Source organism: Vidua macroura, chromosome 15 (genome assembly GCF_024509145.1).
Source record: "Vidua macroura isolate BioBank_ID:100142 chromosome 15, ASM2450914v1, whole genome shotgun sequence".
NCBI classification, from domain to species: domain Eukaryota; kingdom Metazoa; phylum Chordata; class Aves; order Passeriformes; family Viduidae; genus Vidua; species Vidua macroura.
The window spans coordinates 5,246,176-5,273,829 of NC_071585.1; the positions used below are offsets into that span (position 1 = coordinate 5,246,176).

Consider the following 27,654-nt stretch of genomic DNA (forward strand, 5'->3'; position numbering starts at 1 on the left):
TTTTTGAGAATCTTTTTTCCATTGTCCTTACATGACTCCTGTTAGTCATTTCCTGTAATTGGTTTACTATAACTGTTTCCAGTCTTTTAGCTGTCTTATTCTAAAGTTTGCTCATGTTACCTTCAAAGGGAAAAAAAAAAAGTTTTACAGCAAAATTTTATAGCTTTCAGAGACTAAAAGCTGGTCCTCCTGCATCTGTGTCTTCTCTAGAATTGCAGAGCTGGTAAGGGAATACAAGCTGCAAGTGAGGACAGGATTTCTGTGTGATCACACCAATATTGAAGCACATGAGAAATCAGTGAAGGGTTACATGGTGCCAGGATTTTAATTTCAGATCACTGCCTTATTTTGAAGCGCCAGAGCTGCAAGTTTCCAGACTGCAGCAATAGGCATCTCACAAGGAATTCCTCTGTGTGTATGTGTGTTCATATATGATTATGAGCTGCATCACCAAAACATCTGTTACACAATTTCATCAGCCAATACAGGAACAAGAGCTCGCCTGTGCATCTGAAATCCCAAGAGACACCATGACAGCACATCAGAGTCTAAGTCCACTCCAAGCACTGTGCACCATGAATAATGGAAAACATTTTTATTTAATTTGGACACCTACATCCTGATTAATCTAAGGAACGCCAAATATACAATTAAATATTAATATTTGTATTAATTTTCTTTATCTCTTATGTCTCAAATTGCCTTTTGGAAGATGGTGTTTTAAGACTGGCTCAATTTGATCTTCTTGGTATACCAAAACTAACCACTGCAGGGATTGCAGAAATCACTGCTACAGATGGAGCTGCTGTCCACAACAGAAGAATGATGCCAGTTTAATGTACAGAGCATCTGATACCTGATCACTTTAATGAAGCTTTCTGTCTTGCATATGAAATGCTGCAAGAGCCTCTGCACTGTCTGAGGTCAGCAAAGCAGAATGCTCCTCATCAGCCCATTTAGGGCTGCTTAAAATCAAGGCCCACTGTAACCAAGGTCAAAACTGTCACTGACTTCAGTGGGGAGAGCTTCACTTCAGAACTCCTCTATTTAAAGTATTTGAGACTGTGAGTATCATAACAGTGCCTGAAAATCCAGTGTTTTCTACAGGCAACAGCAAGGCAAGCCATCAAACACTCAATGGATTAAACTGCAGGGTGAATTGGACATGAGCTGTGATGCATTAGCATATGCATCACTGTACACAACTAATTAAAGTATCATAGAATAAAATACAAGCTAGATTACACACCCTCAGAAACCTTTGCCTTCAATTACATGCACTCTGAAAGGCATAACTGAGTTATGTTAAATGATTAATACAATCATAATATATGTAACAACTTTACTTAGTAATAGCAATAAAATAACCAGGAATTATCCTTCAAAGAGAAGAAAACTCACACTACAAGGGGCAAAAAATAATATCTATATGGCAGCTAGAATTACACACTGGTACTTCATTGCTAATACTCAAGTTCTATTTTTCATGTCTGTTACACCCAGTTGGCTGGCAATCAAACCAGGATTATATATCTTTTTTTTCTTTGATGGATGAAACAGTAAATACTATATTTTAAAGAAACCCCAAAACCTGAACTATATTGAAAATCTATCTAGCATTTCAGCTTCACTTTTCACTATGAAATTTATTTTTTCCTTTTCAAGAATTTGCTTCAGCTTGAAAGCAGGTATCAAAGCAGCTCCTCAGCATCTTAAAAGAAAAAATGACTAGGAACTCCTCAGTGTCACTGTACCTGACAAGTTTCTGCAATGTATTTACCTTTTTCTTTCACAACACTATGAACATTAGGAGCACAAAAAGTACCACAGCTGAGATTTTTTAACTTATCCATCTTGATTTGAAAAAGATGCATTTGTTTTTATGGTCTAATAGAGAAAATCAGCTTCTCCCTACTGGAAGTGCCTGTCCGTACTAATTAGTGAAGAATAAAACACACACAACCTCTATTTTGCTAGGATATAAACAAAAATGAAAATGAAGATACTTTCATATAATAGTTCATATTCATAAATGTTTAAAAAGCTCACCTTATAGGACAGGTTTAAAAAAACACAATTCAAAACCAACCCTGAGGTAACATCTACACCAGTTTTCCCATTTAAATGTAATTTTAAAAATTTAATAACTGCATTCTTTCAAAAATAACAATGGCATTATAGAACTAGCATGTAAATGTAACTCAGGATTGCTATCAGTTAATAAAATTATTTCAGAAATCTGTTCACATCCCATGGCTTTGCAGAGTTTACATGAACTGCATCTCTCATTTTGCTCTTGAGAACTACTTTAACATTTGCTTTCAGGTCCTCACAGGTAAGTTTTGAGTCAAGATGCAGAATTACCAAATTTCCATGCCTATCCTATATGGTGGAATTTTACACAAAGTCAGCTCTTCTCCTGGAGGCCCCCAGGCCTCTGGGACACTGCACTGGTCACAGTGGGCTGCAGAAACCCCAGGAGAAGCAGGAAAAGCTGCTGTCCCAGTGTGCAGGCTGGAAGGCAGCAGTGCCCAGGGATGGAGCTGGAAGGATCAGACACTGCTTGGAACAATGGCACCAGCTGCACAGTGCCAGGGAGCTCTGAGCACTCCGTGCTGCTGGATGGTTCAGAGCCAGACCTCTGAAGTTCTTTGAACCTTTGCTGAGCCAATTTCACATCTGAAACGTTGTCAGAAGTTATCTTCTCCATTTTAGCAAGCTAGACACAACACACTCCCCGGCTCCTGGCAGGGAACAATGGAGGGACGGGGCGTGCAGTGGCTAAGCACTCTCATTGAAAAAACCAGGGGATGCTGCAGTAATTGTCCTGAGAGGCTAGAAAGGAAACAAGCCTCTGTGCTGACAGCTTAGCTCAGCGTGAACTCTCATTTTTCACATGGAGCTAATTAAAAACTGAAATTAGTTAAATATGGAAATGACACTTGCAAGCACTTTAGCTGAATCCTGGTGAAATCCCTCTGGAGTGCTGAGACACTACCTGCTGCTTCAAAACTCCCCAACTGAATTTCACAGTTAAAAGGCTGAGCAAAAGGAAAGTTATTACAGAGATTTCCAATTCAAAATGTGTCTGTAAAATCCTAAATTAAATTTCATGGTAGCCCTTTCAATAACGAGGGACATACTGTGCAGTCCAACGATCTGGTGCTCCAATAAGGTCCCTGCGTGTATTCTCTGATTGTCTCACCTTTAGGCCCTGTGCTGGTTGTGCCAGCACTGTGATGCTCACAAGGATACCAGCATTACAATGCTACAAAGATAAGCCATGTTCTGCTACTGAAGGAGTCATTTGGAGAGCGTGGATGCACGGCACATAAAGGAATTACTTTCACTGTCTGACAGCAGAAATCTGAGAAAATCAGAAGCCACCGACCAAAATGTTTTATGCCTATGATTTTAATTTATGTGATGAATACATATGCAGAGAAGAGTCTACACTGCAATAAATTACATGGCCTATATATCTATATCTCCATACTTTACAGGCAGTGTAATAATAAAAAGCACTTCTGCATATTTAAATGGGCATAAAGAACCAAGGGACTGGATATGCATAAAAGGTATGATGAGTGACATTAGCTTTTTGACTAAAGCACCATGTGAATTCCATTCCAGTGCATGTGACTTGCCTACTGTGCATAAAAGCAAGGGTATCTGCCCAAGGGCAAATATGATTTCTGAATGCAATTTAACGAAACCCGCCCACAGAACAGCTCATTTTGGAGCCAGACCAAGGCATTCAGGATAGCCAGTCACTTTCAAAACAACTGGAGCTTTTTGGGTTTATTCTTTTTCCTACATCCCATCCCTTTACCCTTGAGGCAGTCCCCTCCCCCTGGCCTGCTGCCACTATTGCACCAACAAATTTCTGTCTAGGAAAGCCAGCAAAAGATGCCACGTAGCATGAAATCCACTGTTACTCACTCCCAAGTCTTCTGGCAGGGGGTATTGCTGTACCTAGCCTGCCAAAACCTCTTCCCTGGCAGCAATCTGTATAATCTGTACATCACACCCAGGCTTTGCTAGTCCAGGGCCTTGAAACATCTCAGCTAACCCAGCTGGAGGGGATATGCTGCAGCTGCACCATCAGACCCTCTTATTTTATTGAATTTTGAATATGCAGTTTCAAAGCAATTCAAATGAATTTGCCCAAGGCCTCAGATCAGTAAAACTACTGATACCACCTGCAGCAGGCTTCCTACATTTGAAGCATTTAAAAACAGGTGACAGGATAGGAGCTTTCAGTGTAAGGACTGACTCTCATGAAAAGCCTGCTAAACAAACTTGGTTATGCCCCATTTTGGCAAGGAAGGAACTGTATGGCTTTCAGCCCAAATCTTACAATAGCACTGGGAATAATGGGAAGCTCCATTTAAAATTATTTTTTAAATAATGTATATTTTTTTCAGGTTAAAATGAAGCATTTATTTGACCACCGAGTTTCATTTATTTTCAAGCATCTATATGAGTGGGGATAAAAAGCAGACTTTGATGAACATGGACTCATTAATAAGAGGGTGTGTTAGGAAACCCAGAAAGAAACATCTAGCAGGTTGAAGCCTCTTAATGCCATCCAATTCTTCTTCCAGCAAGCAGAGACAAAAGAGCAAATTCCCCATCCAGCAAGTTTTCCACAGCCATGGGCCCTCTAAATATGCCTGATGGACAGGTACAAGCTGAAAAACTACTGGGACAAATACGTGGCTGGTTATGGAACCAGGAGCCAGAGCCTCAGGCAGAGGAAGCAGAGCCTGACAGCCAAAGCCTTCTTGTTCACAGTGGGCTGCAGAAAGCAGCAAGAACTCTGAAAGAAAGAAGCAAGAACTCTGTGGAGGTGGTTGTGGTCCTTCTGTCCTTTCCTTATCCTGTGTCTGTAGCACAACCCTGCCAGGAGCAATGACAGAGCAGACAACCAGTGCCTACTTCTCCTGCCCGTGGGTTTGAACAGCACCCATGTTGTTTGTGCAAAGAACTACCCTGCTTGGGGATCAGTATTCTTAAAGGGACAAATTATTTTTGTCATCTCCTCCTTCAGTTGTCCTACCTGAGTACATTCACAGGAACATACAGCTTGGTGAGGAAGCTGGAGACAGAAAAGGGCAATCTGGGGAAGGGATGCTGTCAGATACAGCCAGGCAGCTTACTCTGAACAGCAATCCTAAGGCAATGATTTCTGCCTTTAAAAAGAAGGCACTAAAGAATAAACTGTAAAGAACTGGCTGGAAAGAACAGCAACTTGTGATTGTACTTCAGATGTGCAGGGAACAGTCCCTCTCCTGAGGCAGCATGTGATCCATATCTGGGTAAGCACCACTGGGATGAGACCCGAGGAACACAAGGGGACATCCACACATGCAGCTGCTTTTGTCACTAATGCTTCTGGGAAAATATTGACTCAAGAAGCAAATGAACAGCAGCTTAAAGGTGAGAAATTATGACTGAGGATTTTCACCTTCAGGCCCTTAAAGGTATGTAATCATTCTCTCATTCTTTTCCCCCCTATTGCATTTAGAAATTTCCAATAAAGTTTAAAAATTTGAATCAAGGAGAAAATCTAAGCCTGCAGCCTCCCTTCAGGGAGAAGGAAGACAGGAGGGAGCAAAGGGGACTGACAGGCAGAAATACATAATTTATTCTTTCCAAGGCAGCACAGTGGTGTGAGCCAGGGAATTCTGTGCCCAAGCACACGTGCTCCAGCCATCTCTGCCCTTGTAGTGACTAATTCAGTACTTGGAAGATGCAGCATCCACAAACCCAGCAATGTCATCCTCGTGACATAAACCAGTCTCCATATGCAGAAAGCAGTGGAGTGAAGATTATTCCCAGAGCTGTGGCCAATAAAGGGCTACTGGTTCCAGAATACTGGCGAGCCAGGTACCCCCACAGAGTTTACAAGCCGGTTCTTCAAGCCACAGGTGAGAACAAGACTCCTAAGATCACTCAGACTCTCTCTGAACTGCTTTCCTGTACTGATTTTCTCTGTAAACAGAGTCTAAAATAATCCTGTGAGAGGCAGAAAGAGCCTCATTCTCAAATACAGGGTCCTCACTAGGGGCAAGACAGATTTTGCCCCATAAAGGGATTCTGAAACTCCAAACACTCCAAGTCATTACATGAATTCTTTGAATTGCAAAACTTTAGTCAAGGTCATTTGCAAATGCAAACCTTGAGTGCAATTATGTTTTAGCAAAAGATGACACAATTACAATTAAAACACCCCTTGTTTTTATAACTCAACAGCTTTACCCCTTGGTTATCAATTTTTAAATACAGGGCAAGGATAAAAAGTGTGCTTTTGAAAAAATTCTGAACACATAAATGTTTCAGGTCTGTTCTACTGCACAGAACAAGAGAATGCTTCCTTTAACAGTGTGATTTGATGTAATTTGCCTTATGATTTTTCTTAAGGTACAGCAAATGCCGAACAGAAAATGGCACATATTTCATTTCGAGAAACAGAGCCAAATTCATCCCTGCATCTTTTTCATGCCCCATTGGTTTAAGTCAATTATTTTCAATGTAGCTATATCAGTGTGGAAGAGGAATAATATAATCATGAATCAAGTTCATACTATTTTTCATGACAATTCCACTTGAGCATAGCCTCAGATATAACCTAGTGAACCACAGATCACAGTCATATTTATAAAATTTATTCAACTAAATGTATTAAATAAACTTACCTTTCTGCCTGTAGCTTAGCAACTTAGCAACCTTTGCAATATGAGAATGCTGGAAACAAACCTCTGAAGTCCACAAATGCAGACTTGACTTTTAAGAATAGGTGTGCCAGCATTGAGGGCCATAATTGCAAGAATAAATTTTGCTGAATGGTGCCATAACACACATTTTCCTGTATCTGCACCCAGTCCTTATGGGACTCCATTATTAATGGCAGCATTTTCTAGGCTATTTGCTAGATCTGTCATGTAAATTCAATGGCAAGGATATTAAGGTTTCATTACAGGAGATACCAAAAGAAAAGTATCCCTCAACAGCTGAAGTTTTCCATGGCCACCTGCCACATGTTCCATGGTTTCCAGTGATTTCACTGCTGTGAGCTGCAGGAAAGGACGTGCCCTGTGGCACTGCCTCCTCCTTCTCAGCACCAGCTTCATGCTCTGGGAGCAGCCCTGTCCAACAGAGTCCTGCACACACACCACGCCTTCGTATGAAACCATCCCTCCTTGTGGACAAAAGAAGTGTGGATGTGGCACTTGGGGACTTGCTTTAGTGGGGATATGGCAGTGCTGGGCTAGGGGTTGGACTCAATGATTTTAGAGATCTTTTCCAACCTTAATGATCCTGTGATTGTGTGAGCCAAGAACAGTGCTGCACTGCAGGATGGGGAAACTCAAATCCCCATAGGAAAATGCAAAGGGGCTGTAAGAAAAGCACAGGAGGTGGTCTGCACCAGCCCTGGCCATGTGTTAGATAGATGGCAATCAGTCCTTAATATTGTATGGAAAACTGGTTTACACTAAAGCAGCCTGCAGTTTTTCCTTGTAAGAGACAAGCAGCAGCTCAGCTCTGCCCAGGAAGGCACAGCCACTGCCAGCTGTGGGACACAAGGACAGCAGAGTCACCAGGGCTGTGTCCAATTGACAAGAGACTGAAGTAAGAAATCTGGGGTTAACCCCTGCACTTGTAACTCAAGGTTACTCCTGTGCTGGAGTAACCCTGCAGCGCCTGCCTGGTAAGGCACAGTGTGGGTTTCTCTGCACTGCCTGAAGCCCTGTCAAAGGCTGCCTATTCCTCCCAAAAACGGGAGTGGGCTCTGCCACTCCAGAAATGTAACCAAACCCCATAAAATAAACTTGGGAAACAGTGCAAACGTTTAACAAATGTAAATATCAGTGCAGCAGATGTGCAAAACATGATTTTAGCAATGGCTCTTGTTAAATGTTCTTGTGTTGGTTTCATCAGAAACACTGACAAATGCTGCAGCCAAAAATCTGAACAGTTCTCAGCGGCCCCAGCAGCATGGCCCACGTGCACTGGCACCCTGGAGACTGAGGTGGCAGAAAGTTACACAATAAAGCATGAAAACCCTGTTTTTTTAGAAGAATCATACGAATTTGCCATTAGTATGAAGTTTTCTTGACACGAGCACAGTGGCTGTAGCAGAGATGCAAACCCAAAGTGCTGGGGAGGGCAGGGATGGCTGAATGTGGTCCTGCCCCCAGACCCTGGGATTGCTCAGGCACAGAAACTGGCTCTGCTCCATCACCCTCCTCTGCCAGCTCCCAGCTGCAAGCCACAGCATGCTGCTTACCTTAGCTTGCCTCACATTTTCCTTGTGGATGGCTGTACTACACCTTTGTGTAGGCTGATGATTTAGTGGTTGCCTGCTGGTATCAGAAGGAGAAGCATTTTTCCCTTCAGCGCTCGCTTTGTAAATCAATCATTAAATTATGTGCTACTTCATTCACATTTTTTGGGACTATATCTGCCATAAGACACCTGCTGTGGTGACAACTGACAAAATTTATGGAACCTGGGGAGAGGATGAGGAAAGAGAAGAAGGAGGAAGACTCTGACTATCTTTGCACAGGCAACCTACTGGCAGAAAGGCTCAGGCAGAGGCACACAAATGCTGTAGATTGAAGCTATTGAATTTTTCAGTAGCACAATACACTGCATAACTTTGCTGGGGCACCAGAACACCAGCACTTAAAGAGCAATCTTCAAAACACTAAAATAAGACATACCCAGCTGTGTTTCCATTCATATACATCAACAAGGAAACATGTAATTTTTACACTAATTCCACAGAGAAATCAAATAATAAAAGGCTATCAAAAAACTGAATCAAATTCTACAAACACTAGCAATCAAGAAAAATAAATCTGTATCAGAGAAACAGAAGTGATTTAAAGCACCTTTGCAACGTCTTTTCAGTTTAATCTGTATCAGGTTTGGAGGAAATCACAACTCTATTGTCAAGATCAAAATATTCACTATCTTCTCCACAAAAAAAAACTATTAAAATTTTTAAAAGCAATTTGGGAATGTTGACAGAGTTGTCAACATCACACTCAAACAGGTACTGCTAACACTCACATCTCATTACGTTTTATCTTTCTTTTCAAGTCCTAATTTTTTTCCCTGTAGTAACATACAAATTGGTTTCCTTGGAATCAGAATGAAGATTCCTGCAGATTGTTAAATGAGAAAACACGTTATCATCACTAACAGTAGCACAAACACAAAGCACAACTACTCCTACACCTGACAGCACTGAAAGGAGGAGTGTGGAGTATCAGCATTAGAAGATAGATGAGTAAACCAAAGGTGGGAAAAAGCAGATTACTGTTCAAGCAGAGTAATTTTGAAAGCTTTACTAGGGGGTTGGGATCTGAAAAGAAAACCAGAGAACAGAAATAACACGTGTTTCTCTGTCCTTGTTCTGTGAAGTTCTTTTCATCAAGTTGTCTGGAAAACAATAAAGCTTGTCTTCTTCCTTTGAAATTGGAGCATTAATGTAAAATATTTTATTATTTTTACACCTTCTGCCACATTAGGTTACATTTTAACTCTTTTTGGTTTTTTAAATTGACCATTCTGCTAATAAAAGACACTGGACTGATGGTCCCAGAACCTGATATTTGTTGTTTATTCTCAGAATAGGAACAGCACTGAAAGGTTCCTCCAGTGGTCCAGCTTCACTCCTACTCTGAAGAAATATATACTTATAAATGACATTTCTCAGCTAAAACAACAGTAAAAAGTGACTTAACACTGAGTGTGGGCCAAGGGTGTCACACCTGATATTCTGGCAGCAACAAGAATTCACTGAAAGCCGGGGGCTTAGTTCCCCTCAACAGAACCAGCTCAGAGCTGGGCAGTGCTGATTTCTACTCCCCTCTGCTCAGCTTACAGAAGGAAAACAATCAGTAACAGCTGCACTTCCACAAGAAGCAGAATTTCCCAGAAAACAGCCTGAAGAGCAACACCTTGCCCCACCAGACAGTAACTTGGGTCCTGAAATAAAACTGGATAGATAAGGTTGTGCTTGGAGAGCAAGTCCTGCATCCTGAGAGACCAAAGGAAGATTTTAATTGGTTTGTTAGCACCCAAGGCCACAGCCCTTTCCTTGCACAGTTACCTGGGAAAATCAAACGAGCTGGGAACAAGTGGTCAGGCAGAGCAGGACAGCGGGGAAAGAACTCTGACACACAGATCCCCAAACTTCTGCTGACCATCAAGTTTTAACAGAACCTTAAGTTTTAATAGAACACCAGAACTCAAAAAGTATATACTGGTGTTCTTCAATAAAATAGTACAAAATGTTAACTATTAACAAGTAAAGGTGTTGAGATGTTAGCCAGAACAAATGATTTTGCCTACTATAAAGGAAAACTGTGAAAATGTTGCTCCAAATGTGATGTGAAGGTGTAGGATTCTTTGGGGAGTGAGTATAGTGCAGCTCACGTTATCATTTCAGCACTTGGTGAACAAGTGCCTTCATCACCCCCCCCCAGACACAGATCTCTCCTCCTGAGCTACCTGAACTGCCTGTCAGGCTTTGCTGTCTCAATAGGCACGAATTGTCTATCACACTTTACCACCTTGTGCTCTGATTTCCTTCTGAAATGCACTGCTCTTCTTTATATTTAATTCTTATGATACTTTGAAATACCAGAATATAGAGGCTGATACTACTCAAAAGACACTCAAATCTAGCAGACCTAAGATCCATTTTTTACAGTAATGTAAAATATATGCATTACTGAAACTCAGTTTAGCCATCTGGAGTGCAGGAATAATAACATTTACTTTCCCCACAGTAAAATGCTTCTAAGCTAAATTAGCATTAACTATTATTCATCTCAATTCTGCAAAACAGTGAATCATAACCTTAACTTCAAGCATTATTTTTTTAAAAAATGACTAAGTAATTTCATTGAGCAGATAATAAAACTTTTGTCTTTCTTTTCAATTCCTCCAACTATCATTATTTACCAGATGCTAATTTAGCCTATTTACAGAAAAATCAAGTTATTTTTTGGCTCCTCTGTGCTAGAATTAATCAGAAGCAGCATGATACCATGTTTAATTTCAATCACAGCAGCTATCGCTTTACAAATAAATAAAACTTACAAAATTTTTTACTGCTCTTAAATCAGATGCTTTTTTTTTTTTTTCTTAAGGAAAAATTTACAATACTGGCTTCTACACAAACTTTTGTTTAATTATGAGAGCACCACAGAATGTGGGCTTCTGCTCAATAAAATCAAAGGGTATAAATAAAACTGCATTTTCTTAAAAGAAATAGCAATAGCTGGGTCATCAAGATGTCCAGACTATTAAGAATTAAAACACCCATAAGGAAATACAATCTGGGGTGGGGGAGTAGAGAAGGGAAAAAAAAAAAAAAAAAGTAATCTATCAACCTTAAGGCAAGTGCTATGGAGTGGTACACGGAATTCATTTTGTAGATCTGGGACTCACTTATTTCAGTTTCAGCTGGAAAAGCTGGTTATCAATTTTCTAGCTAGATTCCGTGAGAGGACAGCAGAACTCGCCCCATCTGTTAGTCCTTGGCTGGGACAGCAGTGCTATTTGTTTTCCTAGCATGCCATCCCAGCCCGTACAACAGACTGATGGTGCCAGGGAGACCCTGGGAAGCGGCGCTGGCTCCGCCAAGGGCAGGCAGGGACGGACGGTCACATCCAGAGGATCTTGCACCAAGGGGTGAGGAAGTGAAAAATCTGCTCTGCCTCCTGCCTTCCCCCACCGCTGCCTCACGGGAGGCTGATCTGACCTTCAGCCAGGGAACAGAGAACTTCAAAGCTTCAGAGGTGTCCAAGAATACTTTCAGCTCGAGTTTTTCTGGTTTTAAACCCATTCTGTCAAGGTGAGAGTTAGGGGGACAAACTGCTTTTGTCCTAAATATCTTGTGCTTAAAGACCTTCCCTGGTGCCCTCTTTCACACCAGCCTGCACGGGGAAGAGTGGCTTTGTGCAGACCCAGCTGATTTGCACATCTGCTGGGAGAGTCTGGATTTAGTGTTCAGTGACCCCAAGCCACACTTAAACTTACCCAAAGCACTGCACTGAGCCTGCAGTAGCAAAGGGTCTGAGGAACACTCCTCATAAAAGAGTACAATTATTCATTACAAGTATTGGTGGCAATACATACTAGATTCCTCCAAAATACTGAATGCTTCAAGATGCTGTAAATTCCACAAAAGAAAATAAAACTATTTCCAGTTACTGTCACAGCTATTTTTGTAAACTTCTCCCCTGCTGCAGAAAAGTTTAGACAAACTATGATAAACTTTCCCATTCCTGACTTTACTGACATGTGCATTTCTAACAAATGTCAGAAAAGTACACATGGACAATTTTCAAGAATGGGTCTGGGGTAAAACTCTGAAGAAATACATGAAACAAACAAGCTAAAAAGTAGGGGAGATATGTTCATTGTTTCTGTCAGCTCATTATGATTTTATTTACTTTTAGTACATCACAAAGAATTATCTGGATATGACTTAAGAGCATCTAGTAGCACGTAACAAAAAGCAGGTGAAATAAATCAGTAAAATCTATAGAGAAATCAGTTCAATTTGTACACATTTGTACACAAAAACACAATGAGCAAGCTAGACACATGTAAAATATAATTCTGTCTACTACAAATTTGGCCTTTTCATAATCTGCAGCCCAAACTCTATTATGATCTTGCCATTTCAATCCAGACCTTCGACTTCCACAAAAAGGCTTTAGGGAAAAACTGCTTATATTTAGAAAAAGCTTTGAAAGGTAAAACTACCACAGAATAACATTATCTTTATCTTAGCAGACTAGTCAGAGAGTTCAAACTGAAATGGCATTTCATGCTCAGCAATAATGTCTCCATTCATAAATGGCATGTGGGGCATTTATAGAACTGAAAACCAGGGATTAATGACTGCAGGATTTCCAGTTCTCCAGCTGACAGAGGGGATATTTTCATGGAGGTGACACTCACAGGTTTCAGAAGCCTTCCCCAGCCCAGAGCTGGCACTGATAGATCGCGTGGCTCACTAAAGACTGCACACTGCACGTTGGCATAAATCACATCTAACAAAGGACACCCCGGCAGAGGAGGCTGGGAAGAAGCCCCACAGTCTTACAGACCCTGCAAGTGAGGAGGAAGCATCTAGGATTGGTGTTTTCCTTCAGCCAAGAAAGGACATGACTGGTTTTACATTTCCAGCCAAAGGAAACAAAGATTCACCCTTACCTTCCACACGATGGCAAACCTTCCCCTTTACCTACCAGTGTGCCTGAGCACTGGAACTGAAACCAGCTCAGGAGTGAGTGCTGAAAAGAGCCAGACTGCTTTCAAAGCCATTCTCCTGCCCTCTGATGAGTTACTCTTTCATCAGAAGATTTTCATGAGAAATGTTACTAAGCAAAGTGAATTTCTGCTACCTTTAAACCCTAACATTTGGTGTTTGAGGCCCGTTTTGCCTTGCAAGAAATTATAAAAATCTTTTGTGTCTGAAAACAAAAAGATTTGGGGTCACACTGTAAAACTGAATTAAAAAAAACCCACAAATTTTGGCTAACAGCATTCACACAGATGCTTACTGGTGACTTACTGTATTCAGTAATTTAGTCACGTGTCAAACCCCTGAACACTGAGCTAAGGAAACTGCTTTTTACAGCTATAAAAAATATTGACGATTCCAGAGTCACCACTATACTCAAGAAAAAGCAAGGTGTGCAGTACATGCAGCCATTACCTCTTTTGCAAACTGCTCTGGGATTGTCAGAGTATGCAAGCTGTAGCACTCAGCAGAAACTCTTAATGGAGAGCATTTAAAACAAAATCTGCTGAAAGTATGTAAAGGATAGCTTACAGCTGAAAAATGGAAATATGTTAAGGGAACTGGGATTCCTAAGCTTTGGGTCCTGAGCTTTGGTTTGGACCTTTCTATTATCAAAAGCAAAGATCTGGGCTCAGAATAAGGCTCCATACTCAAAAGGTAACAAATAAGATGGATTTTATGAAGGAAACACAAGGTCTTGTGCTGCCCTATCCCTGGGAAACAATTCATCACCAGTGACCCACACTGGTCCCAGGCAAAGGCACCCACTGGACAAACTGGAAATCCAAGGTCCCAGCAGCTGAGCTGCCAGAGCAGGATTTGCAGCACAATCCACAGCCTGTAGTTCATGCTTCTCCTGTGACACTGGGGCTCTGGAAAAAGAGTGCCAGAATAAACCTAGGGACTGCATGGATTGCTCTAGCAGCCTGCACTGCCTGGTGGCCTGAACCCCTCAGCTGGAACTACTCACCCCAAAACTCCACCACCCTGCTAACACCAGCTACTCAAAGGTCTCCTCCTTCAGACCTGAGTTGAAATGCAGGTTAGCATGCTGACAGCTCTGAAATGGTATCCAGGAATTCCAAATTAATTGAAACAGTCAATCCTGTATTAAATATTGGCTTCTCAAACCATGGGCAACACAGGAATCTTTACATTGAAATACACAGACAGGCAAAGCAGAGGAAACTCCCACTGCTGAGGTACCTGCTGTATATTTGGTACTCCAGGAGTGCCAAAGCAATGTTAAGCAGATTGCACTGTGTTTAAAAGCCTTTTTCTGTTCTAGCTGTTTACAGTTTTATAATGGTAAATAAGGGAGAAAAGATGAATGATTTATGACTGCTCAGTGTAAAAAGTCAAACAACATATTAAAAAATGCTTCATAGCATGGGGAAATGGAGTTAAGCAGACCACTTTCATGGTGGTTTTTATAGAGAGGAAATGCATAGATTTTTGACAGGGAAAAAAAAAATCTGAAGATGAAGAGAACGGTGTTAAATGTTGTTAAACCTTTATGTGGCCTAAAGCAAAAGATAAAACTCATTCTGTCAGATATCTAAGAGAAAAAATCTAAAGAGATGAAAACCACAGCTTTTTAACTTAAGTAATTCCCCTTTACAAATATTCTCAGATGAGATTGAGTGAAACCCTCCACTGAGCTAAATCCTGAAAACAAAACTATTTCCAGTCTCTCTGTTAATATGAAAGTGAGCAGTGCTGATCAAGTGACAGAAACACAGTCGAGGAGTAGGATGGATCCCGCTGTTTTCCTGAACATCTCTGAATTCCCCGCTCCCAGGGACAGCAGCCCCTTCCCCTCCTTGCTGCAGGTCTAATGGATGGCACTTGCCCACGGCTGCTCAGGCAATTGCCCTGACCCAGTTGTGCAAGGAAATAACGAGCCCCTGAATTGACTAAGGAGTGTCACAAGGACAGAAGAAAAAATTGGCTACGGGAGCGCACCAGCAGCTGGAGGAGCATGCTCAGGTGGTGCTCAAGGAGAATGTGTATTTTAATTTGTAGCCCATTTACTGCAATAGGACAGAAGTTTAGGACATGCCATGGAGGACAAGATGGCAATCCAAGCAAAGAAAGGGAAAACAACTTTTCAGTATTTCTGAGAACAAATAGCTGTCTCTGCCACCACATCATTGTTTTACTATTACCAGCTAATACAACAGCAGACTGAAAGTGCAGCTGCGGTCCACAGAATATTTGGCATTTCTGGCCCAAGCATAATCCCTCAAGTAATGAAAAACCTATTTCTATTTCTGCATCCTCACTACTCTTCATACTGAAGAGGCTGCGTCTGTCTCCCATTTATTGAAGCTTATTCTTCATCTAGACAGCCAGAGCTGGTTTGTATTAGAAATTAGGTTTTAAATCACTATTTTTCTATTATTTGTTTTAGGATTTTCAGGAAGCCTCCAGAGATGCAGAAAAATTCTTCTGGTTGGGAAAGACTAATACTGTTCATGAACCAAGAACCAAATCCCTAAACACTTCTATAAGAACTTTGATGTTTTAAGGTTCAGATTCTGGCCATGAAGACAATATGATAAGGGTTAAAATTACATAAAAATGTTTTTTTTTAAAAAAAGGCAAACTCCTCCTGCAAGAGTAAGACTAATCAGAACCCTGAGCTTTTCTTAATGAGCAGACTCCATTATGGTCTCTCTTTTCTCATGTGGTTGGAGTTTTGCATTTCAGTGATTAATGGAGTCTCATGATGAAAAAGGGGGACATGTATGAAGCAAGAAACAAGAGGTAAAATAAATTTTTGGCTCAATAAGTCATATGAGCCTAAATTGCATCTCTTTTCTTTTGCTGTTCCCTTCTACCTTGTGGCTAGTTTCAACAGGATTCTCTATTTTCAGGTCCCAGCTCTGCACCACATTCTTACCAACCTGCACACGTCTCTCTTTGGAAACGGCTCGGATGCTAAAGGCACAGTTACCCATCACCACAAGGTACATGGGGCTTTGGTGTTCCATTTCCCAGCTCTGGTAATTTTAGTGTGCCTGCTGTGAAATTGCTTCACTTCTCTTTCAGTCTAAGGTTCTTTTGCATTTTCCACAGACCAGCAAAAATGTCACAAGTTCATATCTACTTTTATATTACCTTGGGATACTTGCTGTGTACTTCTGACATTTTCCTAGCATTCATTAATTTTCTCAGCATATCAAGCACTATTTACCTCTCTTTTAAAGCTTTTAATAACTGAACACAGAAATCCTCTAGCGACAGTACAGTCTGACAGAAGGAGTATCTTCCTTCTGCAAAAGAAATTATTACCCTTACAACTCCAATTCCAACTGTCAGGAGCAAAACCTGAGTTTGTTGACAACCCACCTGCCTTGGATTGAACTACCTGCCCTGGAATTACAGGCAGGTTTTATGGCTTTTATATTTAGGAGGCAAAGCTGTAGCAAAAGGATTCAATTGAGAAATGAAATCTCTTGATTACAGGATGGTTTTGGACTCACTGTGAGTACAACTGCATGTAAGTCAGTTTATGTGAAGTTGGGATCCTGAGCAGCAGCAGTGGATCCCTGGCATTCTGCTGCAGCCAGCATGGATGGGGCCCTCTGAGCAGCCCTGCACCCCCAGCTCATTCCTCACCCTCTGGTCCCTGCTTTAGAGATCTGCAGCCACCTGCACCTCGCAGAACGTAGGAAGCCTCTTGCAGGAGAAATAAGTGAATTGAAAGAAGAAGATGCAAATATACGGAAAACACAAAAAAACCTGGCAGGAATAGTGCACTACACCCAAATTTAAACAAAACAACTGTTAACATGCAGGGATGAGCAGCATCTATGGAACAGACTGTCTGACCTTTCCAAGAGTCTTGTTTACTCCAAGCTGACTCCTGCAAGGCAAGTAAGGTGCCACAGACACAGAGACACCTTGTTATCCAGCACGTGGAGAACCTGCTCTGCCACACTGACAGCAGCATGTGAAAACATTTTCTATCCTGTGCTTTTCACAGAAAGTGTTTAGTAAGAAAAATGTTGGAAGAAATCAGCTGATCAACCAACCAGCAAATTAAAATAAAACTTGAAATTCAATTAACTGCAGCACTGTTATGCATTATGTATAATACGTTTTAAAAATTAAATATGACACAGAGGGATAAATCTGGACACCCCAGAGAAGAAAACAAACTAAACCTAGAGCATATTTACAGTTTTAGGTAAGGTTCTGTAGGATCAACATTAAAGAATGAAATTCCTTTTCCATTCAGGAACTGCATTAATACAAATGCTTGTTTTTTCTAGTAATAGCCAAGACAAAGACATTAAGAGCATTTTATAATCACACAGTGGGGTTCTATACTGATTCTCTCATTATCAAATCTGCTCAACATACAAGCCAAAACATGATTTTTCTAACCGACTACATTCTTCACTTTGGCATTATAATCCAAGCTTCTGATGTCAGAAATGATTATGAGAAATTCTTCAGAGTTTGCTGACTATAAAGTATATATGCAGCAGTCCAAAAGGAAGCCTGTCCTTCATCTGCACATTGCTCTAATAAATAAAATAATCTTTGGCCTGCCTCTACCCATTCAAAGCACCCTGTTGGAACCTCCAGGTCATGAAGAAGATAAAGCCACACACAGTCTCTGTCCTTGGAGGGGCTTCAAGAGCAAAGTGGACATAAGAGGTGACCCACTTGGAGCAGAAGAGACATCCAGAGGTCCCTTCCAACACAAATCATCCTATAACCTTGCAAACCCAAATCTGGAGTGCAAAATTTGTCCCGGGGGTCAGACAGGTTGTCACAGAAGATGTCATTTTTCCTGTTTATAGCTACAAGGCTATCTTGTAAGGAATTAATAACAAGGCACAACATCACACAAATTTGGTGTATTAGCTGTTCAAACTGTCTGACCTTGGCAAGTCAATGACTTTATTACTGGTCATACAGAATATATATGATGGCTGGGATCTGAGTAGTGACATGAGAAGGCAGGTCAAAGTCTGATGCAAGACTACATAAAATTAAACCCTGAATAAGCAAAAGCTGAAATAAACCTGAAACCTGTTTCTTAAACAGCTTTTAAATCACTGAGCTCAATTCATCCCATTACATTACATGGTGAGTAAAGTTTTCTGTGATATGTCACTTCTCTTCCAATTTGTTCAACTTCTTTTGCTCCCTAAGTTCCCTACTCTGTTACCCTGACTTATTATTTTCACAAACTGAATTTCATTTCAATTTTTTATTTTGTCTTCCTTCAAGTTCCTTGAATATTCCTTGAATATTCTCTTGTCTCTGTAGTACACTTAAGTATTTTTTATTTGTGTTTTTTTTTCTTTCATGGCATTTATAATGCTGCTTTAAGAGCTACATTAGCCACACTTACAAAATCCATGTCAAATCTTTCAAGACTCTCTGAACCCACAGAGCAATAATTCTATTCCTAAAGGCTAATATGTACTGCTATACTTAAATAAATAAAATCCATAAGCACACTAAGTGCAAAACAACACAGTGAGTCAACAAAAAACACAGCAACAAATAATCAATATAAACAAATCTATAAATGATCAATCTAAAAAACTGCTAAGAGAGCAATGTTTCCCTAGGAAGAAATGAGACATTTTACACTGGTATTGAACATTGACTTTTCAGAGAGAATGACCACAGGTTTATTTGATAGGTATCTCTGACTTGGCATTATGCTAGCAAAATTTAATCTTCAATATCCCTTATGCTTACACTTTCCCTGAAAAATGGCCTCATCTCAGTTTGTTGGGATGGGTTATAAAGCATGTCTCACTAAAATATCTCAACATTTTTTCATCATTTCCCCCCCTGGCTTCCTACAAGTCTCATTTTGCATCTACTTATCTCTGCTATCTCTTTGCCCTGACAAAGCTGTAATTCTGAGATTAAATCCTACACCATTAAAACATTCATAATATTAGGTATTTGCACTGATGAAAGTGAGAATAGGTTCTGTCACACAGCCATGAAATCCAGCATATTTTCTAGTTTGTGCATGGGAGGTTGGCAAGGACACATGAAGTACAACCTGTACTTCACAACTGAGAGAAAAAAGAGGAAGCACCTCTGAGGAAGCCATTCTTGCAGCTGTGAGTAAAGAACCGTAAAGTTTCTATTATATAAATAATAACTGTACTAATAAATTGCTAATTGCAAACAGCATCTCTCCATAATATCTGGGTTGGCCATTTCTGTTCTGTCACATCACACTGCTCATTTCCTTGGCACTAGCCTTGGCCAAGCAGATGTTTTGAGCAGTGCAGCCACAGCCAGGACAGCAAGCACCGGCCAGGCAGTTGTTTCTTTACTCAAGTTGAAAGCAATATATTTTAACAGCTCCTGGGGAGCACTACCAGCATGTGTGAAAAACATTGCCTCAGACCCATGCTAGATTGTGCTGTGCAATTTGCATTAACAACCCGAAATGTGCCCTGAAAGCACAACTCCAGTGACACATGGAAGAAAACATTCTGTGATCCTCTCTGTCCCCTGTCTCCTGCCAAGGCTTCCGAGTATGCTCAGCCTGGTAGCTGAGCAAGAAAGGTTTTCAATTGCAGGAGCTAAGCTGAGCACATGATAGCACTTTGAGAGTCATGGGGACATTGGTCTCACTCCAGTTTGAACTGCTGAGTTTCATGGTATGAAAATGTCCCACAGACAAGGAACTGCCCAGGCTGTGAGCCTGCCCCTCCACACTGAAATCCTCCTCCTCTCCTTCTCCCCAAGATCTCTGCTAGGCAAAACAACAGTACATTTTTCTGGAATATTTTCCTGGAGTATTTTCCTGGAATGGATCTGCGGATCAAGCTTTTGCTTTTGACTCAGGAAAAGCCCAGGAAAACTATATCCAAGGAATTTCATGTCAAAGTCCTCCTGTTCTTTGTGACATTAAGCACACTGTGCAGCTGGAGCAGCGTGTCTCCAGAAGTGCCTCAGTAGCAATGAATCTGACACCTTTGACTGTGGAACAGGGAAGGGACACTTGCTAGGCTAAAAAGCCACATCTGAATTTCCTGGACACAGGCATCAAAATTCCCAATCCTAGCACCTAGTTTTTAATGGAATGAAGCCAGAGGCTTTTTCCTAAAACTTTTCAGAGGTAGCATCAGACAAGCTCATTGAGTTACTAGCACGCTTTTCTCACTCAGATTGACTGATAGCAGTCAATGAGAATCACTGAATGTGTGACATTTAAAATATGACAGGCATATTCTAAAATTTAATTATTGCCCCTAACTGACATCTATTTTCAATGCAAATTTAAGAACAGAACCTTCTGTCATCAGCTAATCTTGCAAGATGCAGCGTTCCCTCGGTTTACATTGATTTCAAGTGAATCTGATCGCAGTGATTGGCAGCCAGATGCCCTCTGCCTCTCAGAGGTTCCAGCTTTGCATGATTTTCCTTTTTCAGTCTTGCTTTCCAAAATGTCTAGCAAATTTGATTTCAGTGAAGTCTGGACAAGACAAAGGCTGTGGTTTTCTGACTGCACAAGTAATAAACAAGTAATAAACAAATGCAACATAAAAAAAGCAAACAAAATGGAAGCTCTTGTTTGTGAAAAAAAATCAGTGGGTACATTAGACAGGCACTTCAGCAACCTATTTTGATAAATCCTCATCTGTGGCAGCAGAGTCAAAAAGACAACTTAGGAGTGGATGAACTTACAAACATGAATGAACAACAAGCTTCATCCAAGCACTTACATTACCAAAAAACTGACTCATTTGTGGGAACAAGTTGATCTCAACACCTGAAGGATAAAATTTTATGCAAACTGTACCATGTACAGATATTTGATGCAAAGATGAGATTTCTACTTCCAAGTCAGAAATTCTTCTTCTAGATTTTTTGTCTGACTCTCACACAAACAAAGGAATGCTTCTATGGTGCAAGAGGAAAAACTACATAAATTAACCATTTATTTCCCTATATCTTATGGTCTGTGAATAGCTATTTTTCAGGTTCTTATTTCAAATTCTAAAAGAAGGACATTTTCATTTGCTTAATTAACCACCAGACCCTTTGGCAATTCAGTCCTTTCTGTGGCACTGAAGTGAATATATTATTTCAAGTTTATGCAGAAACCTGAAATTTATCTTAAACCTCATGTGTCTTTAAGGTCAAATAACACTGAGGAATAAATGACTAATAATACTTTCATGTGCAACACAGGCACTAAAGGTGTGGCGCAAGCATGCTGCTCTCACAGTCTATGCCATTTTTATTTTATTTTTCTTGTATCTTCTTGCATAGATAGCAGATAAAAATAGCATCAATATCTATAAGTGTCAGTGTAAGTATCAAGAAACTATTTTCAAGTGAAACATCTTTAAACCGATCACAGCTTTTAATTTCCACAGGAAATAACAGCTCAGAGTTTTGTTTTTTTCCCCCCACAGGAAAGTCTAAATATTTAAATTACCATATTTTTAATGTACTGACATGTTGATGGTCAGATGTTCTTTGATGCTCAAAGATAGATTGGCAGAAATCAGAGCAGCATAGGGGCTTACAAAAATGTGGTATTTATGTTTGGCAGCAATTACTTTGTGAAAAATACAAGGTGACTCTTTTTATGCTCCTTCTTTCTTCTTTTTTATATTTTTCTCCTCCAACTTTGGCATGAATCAAAAGAGCTAAAAACTAATTTAACATGACAAATGCTTTCATCACTCCCTTAACCTCTGAAGTGAACACTCTGACAAAGACAATATGTGTGGTATATGCTTTCCTTTTGACACTTTATAAATTACTTTCTTGTAACTGGGTTTTAGCACCAGCCCAATATCTTCAGGATGTCCTGATTTGAATGGCTGGTTCTACATTCTTCATATGTCACCCCTGGATAATAGGAATAACTCTGGGCTTTGTGAAATGGCACAAGTCTCACAGAGGACTCTGGGACAATTTTATTTCCATCCTGCAATCTGGAATTTACCAAAAGCTTGTGCAATACTAGCAACTAATACTCTGCATATTGTCCACGTCTCGCCACTGAGGAAACAGGGAGCAGTGACAAACCTGCCTTTAAATGTGCAGCCAGCCCTGTGTGTGCCATGTAATGGAAAAGTTAATTAAAGTGACTTTTTTTCCTATTCTCTACTATTAAAAATAGTGTAACAATCGGCCATAGAAACATCTTAAAGTGCTCTTTCATGCACCCCATCTGCACTTTTTTCCTCTGTGTAGTCCTTTAATAGAAGACCAAAAGTCACTGGATTTATTTTCAACCTGGTGAATTTGATCTGCGTTAAAGTTTCTGCAGGAACTCTGCCAGTGTCAAGGAATTCAGACATAGACCAGTTTGTCTAAGAGGGAAAATGTCTGCACACAGAACCAAGCCTATTTTGCACAAACAGGTGCCCTATCACACTGGACCAGTGCAGACCTGCAGAAATTTTTCCCAAACATCAGTCAGGGTAGTTCTCAGAGGAAGATTTAGAAAATTTCAGATAACAGTGGTACTGACTGGCCTGTAAAGGAAGAGTCTATCTAAATAGCCAGACGTTGATGACATATTATGATATAAACCATCAATCTATATGTATCTTAAAAAAGAAAATAAAACCCCAAGTTACCTTCTAACAAGGCATATTGCCATTATTTTGACAAATGTTTAGTTTAAAAATCTCAGTAGTATCTTTATTTAACATCAATTATGTAGTGTGGCAAAAAGTTCCAAAGGTTATTTATGCACTATGAATTTATTTTTAAAGTGTTAAACATACTGCTTTTTCATTTCATTCATTGTATTTTTAGTTGTGTGTTGGAGGAAAGGCAATAGGAATGCCTAATAATTTTTAAAATATTTTTTTTTCTTTTCTATCAGTTATAAGATTTTTTTTTTCTTCTCTCTTTAAATCACCCTAATTATAATTATTTTCATGCCAGCCATAATCTTTTGTAGGCTCAAAATCCCACGTTTAAACCTGTAGACACCATTTTTTCAATGATCCACCCATATCAATTCTCCCATCTCTTTTATGATAGGACAATTAATTTAGAAATCCTGAAGAGTATAAGAACTTCAAAGTACATATATTTGCCATCACTGCCTTTTGCATTTGTCTTGATGCAAGAGACAAGAGTCTTGACGCCTGCAAGAATCTTGACCAGCATTGATACAATCAATTTCACACAGCCCAGACACACTGACAAACCTAAGAAGCAGAACCATTTGCTGCAAATTTTGATGACTTTTTCCATAATTCTTACTTTTAGCTACTGTAACCCCAGTGATGGAACCTCTGCTATGGTAGAGAGCAAGAAATTTTCTTTGTTGACATGTAAGGCAGAAATACAATGGCAGCACCTTCAAAGCCTTTCCTTTTTTCAAATCAGGAGATGATTTAGCACCTTAAGTCACAGTGTTAGAGGACAGCAAGGGTTAGTTTATAGCTTATGGTCTTATTCTTGCTCTTTGTCATGTGCAATGAATTGTATGATTTTTTGCTGAGAGTGAAGGAATTAATTTAATAAATGGCCTACCAAAAGCACTTCACTTTTACCTTTCTTTTCTTCTCATGCTTCTAAGGCTACATCGCTGCTTTTTTGTTTCTTCTTTTCTCTCTCTTCCATCACTCTAAATTATGATCACGGTGGATCTATCAAGTTTATTCATAGGATTAATTTCAGCTATTTTCTGGTTTTGACATATACTTATTCTTTCCTGCGTATGGCAGGAAGCTTGTCAGGTAACTTCTCATTATTTAAACCTTGAGCTAACACTCTCTCCTAAACCCTGCTTTGTTGTGTTCACTACCAACTCTATTGTGCTCATCATTCTTTCAGCTGGAAAGAAGACCTCAAAAACTTCTGTCAAAATGGATCAGTTATGTCGTTACCTGAAATGATAGATCATTCATCAATTATTAAGAGTCAATATATTGCCTTACATTCTCTCTTGTCTTAAAAATGAAAGTGTAAAAAGCAATAACCACATTGCAAAGCTTTGCTTAAGATTACAGTAACCTAAATACCAAGGAAAAACCACATTTCATAATCCATCACTTCAAAGTTATGCACATGATTAAAATGTTCAACTTGCAGTATATCATTTCCCATGTGCATAATCACTCTAACAGGGAGCTGCTGTATGATAACTGTCACCTTCAATGAATTATGTACTTTCCAATCTTTTCATTTATACACCAAACTAAGCTTGTTATTCTTCTGAGGCTTTCTACAGGGGAAATACAGAAAGATGGTTAGATCTGCAGTACTCAGTGTGCTGGGATGTAGGTCTGGACTAAACAGACAGCAGGAATAGGCAGCCAGTTCTCTCCTACTACTGTATAAATTAATCATATATAGAGGCTCATTAGTATGAAAAATGGGGTTTTCTTAAAAAACGGTGTCTATCCTGAAGAGTCAGGTTATATAGGATCACAAAAGAAAAGAAGAAAGAGAGACAATTCAGCACATCTTTATAGATCTTTTGAGTGCTATATATGAGAAGAGTTTCAGAGGGGAAATAAATTCCACAAAGAATAGGTCAGGAAAGTATTAACAGAAAATATTGTCAAGTTACCATAATTTTGCCATTTACTCAGAGAGCCTAAAGAGTGTGCAGCACTTCACTGCTATCAGCATACTGTTAAAGGCACTTTAAAAGCTACAAAACACACTGGTAGTTTGTGCAGACACCTAAAAATACCTCTACAACAACAGAGAATGAGAGCAGACCAGGGGAGGGGGAGGAAGTCAGAAATTAATGAAATTAATTAAATTAAGAAAGACAAAATCTCAGCAGCATGTTATAAACATCTCAAAAAACCACAGAAAGGATTAGAACGAAGTGTGGTCACTATTAACATATGAATCATGGGAAAGAAACACAACATTCAGAGTTTCTATATTTTTCCTTAGAAAATGCTAAGGATGAGTGGAATATGGAAAATAACTGCATGCAAAATGGAACCATCTAATGATTCAAATATAACACCACCAGGATTTAGGCACACAAACCAATATAGACTGAGAACTAGTAATCAAAATAATTTTGTTTTTTTTTATCTAAAGGCAGAATGTGATGGCAATATTTGAATTCAAATGCCACTAGCTTCTGTTACTTATGTGAATTTACCACCTATCACAATTTTTTCTAAATACTTTTTAAACATATGGCACTACATCAAAAAGTCATTAAATCCCTCTGTTTGGACCATTTATGAGATGTGCATATCTGGCACCTGAATTAACACTGCACGTTAAGAATCCTGAATCAATTTCTTGCTTCCACTGCTCTTACAACAGTGAACGTGACTTGAACATTTTATTTTTCCTCACTAATCAGTATAAGGAATAATAATATTCTTTGCTCACTATGAACACACATTTTTGAAACACATTAACCATCCTTTCATCTGCTGAACTTGCATTTTGTGACACGGCCATGTGATTTGAGAGAGGAAACACAGCCTTACCTATGAAATATGCTAGCAAGATGGCAAGCAGGACTGCAGCAGCAATTGCAGATAAAGCAGCACATTTCCAGCTACAGTACTTGGAGGGTTTTTTCAGCTTGAATGCATTCCTGGAGAATGTATTTCTAGGTAACAGTCTGGGAGGTGGAGTATAAACCGTTCCTGAGGTCAGCGGGTAACCAGGGGAAGAACTACTGAACAGCGGAGTAGTTCCAGAAGATGTCTTAAACAAGAAATGCCTGAAAAACATAAAATGGAACAGAGTTGAAAATGGCAAGTCCTGTAGTTAAGACAGAACATCTCCTACTCCTGTACCATTCCAGCTGCCACAGCCTGGTAAATTCAGCCAAAAAGGATTTTGTAGGAAGAAATAGAGAAATGAAAATTCTCATTTTTTTTGCTACCAGATCTTAACAACTGGTACTAAAATACAATGTCAGGATATCTTTCTTAATCTTTTCTGTAATTAGATGCAACTTGACCACATACTAGCTAAAACACCAGCATGACCCATGAAGTGTCTGGGAGTTCCCTCTGGAATCCACCACTCAATAAATGTCCTAAGAAAATCACACTCTGAGTCTCATTTACACTCTTGGCAAAAGCTCCCAGCAAAACCACTAAGAACATACTGAGCAAAACCCACAGTCCTGTAGGAAAAGATCTTGCCAGAATTAGAATTAACCATGATTTTGTGGTTTAACAGTAAAGAGGTTTGGTTTGAACAGCTAAGACAATTACCAACAGCACATGACTCAGCAGATAAAACCAGGATTTCAGCTGCCCATACATTGGTTAGGAAGAAAATAATAGAACACACTCAAATGCATCTCAGAAAATGCACATTTTCTGATGTTAACACATTCCAGACACAGGAAACGGAGAAAGCAAACTGGAAGACTGGTTTCTTTAGATTAACTTCTCACAGTCAGGAAGAAGTGACTACAAACATGTTCCCAGTAAAGAGTAAAGAGAGAAGCACAGAATAAAGGCTGCGGTCTTACAGAAAGTCACTTGGTTACAGACAGAGAGCTCTGAAGACTTGCTCCACACCCTCTCCCTTCACAGCTCTGAAAAACAAGTGCTTCTTGGAATCAAACAGAACGAAGACACTCAGTAATCTCCAAAATCAAAATCACAGCCTAAAATAACCCAGGCCTTACTTCCAATGTAAAATATGTTTAACATTTTTATTCAGATACAATCCAGTATGTCACTCTCAAACCACCTGTTAGAGCTTTAAAATCCATGTCACTCACTGACAACAACAATTTGGAAGTTGGAGGCTGAAATGTGTTTCCCAAGTGTGTTTTCCAGCCCACCATCATGAATGTGCCTACTGTCAAGCATAGATTAGTGTATACCTATTCTACAAAATACCAGAAGTGATTTTAAAGGCATTTTTTGAAACATTTATTTTGGAATAAAACCCAGAGCATAAGAGATTGTACATAAATTGCATACAGGTAAAAGACAGTAAAAGGAAGGCTGGCTAGGCTCCCCAGATTTCTGATTAAACATTTCCATTTGAAGACAACCTCTGAAAATATTGGGTTTTTTTAAATAAATCAATTATAAACTCTATTAATGAACAAGAAAAATCACATTGACATTGCCTTTGTTATTGATTTTTATACTCCAAGTGGCCTTGTACATCCCTTTCAACAGTGACCAAAATCTAGTTCTAGAAAACAGACAAAGACAGTGGCAGTATCCACTGTCATAACTTTTTCTTTGTGCTTTGGAGGCTTCAGATCGGAAATCAAACTCAAACAGATAATTCTAACCAGTTACTTCATAGAAACATTGGGGGTTTTTAACAAATAAAGCCACCCTTCTTTTTTCTTTATCAGTGAGGGACATTAGAGG

General features: G+C 39.7%; 1 protein-coding gene across 1 annotated transcript in view; it reads right to left on the reverse strand.

The window, feature by feature from the left end:
• The window catches only part of TENM2 (teneurin transmembrane protein 2), a 555,006-nt gene that overhangs the window by 134,688 nt on the left and 392,664 nt on the right, over positions 1-27,654 (reverse strand). The window contains exon 6 of the mRNA XM_053991099.1: positions 25,786-26,024. Coding sequence (XP_053847074.1) covers positions 25,786-26,024 — 239 coding nt within the window. The remainder of the gene's footprint in view (positions 1-25,785; positions 26,025-27,654) is intronic.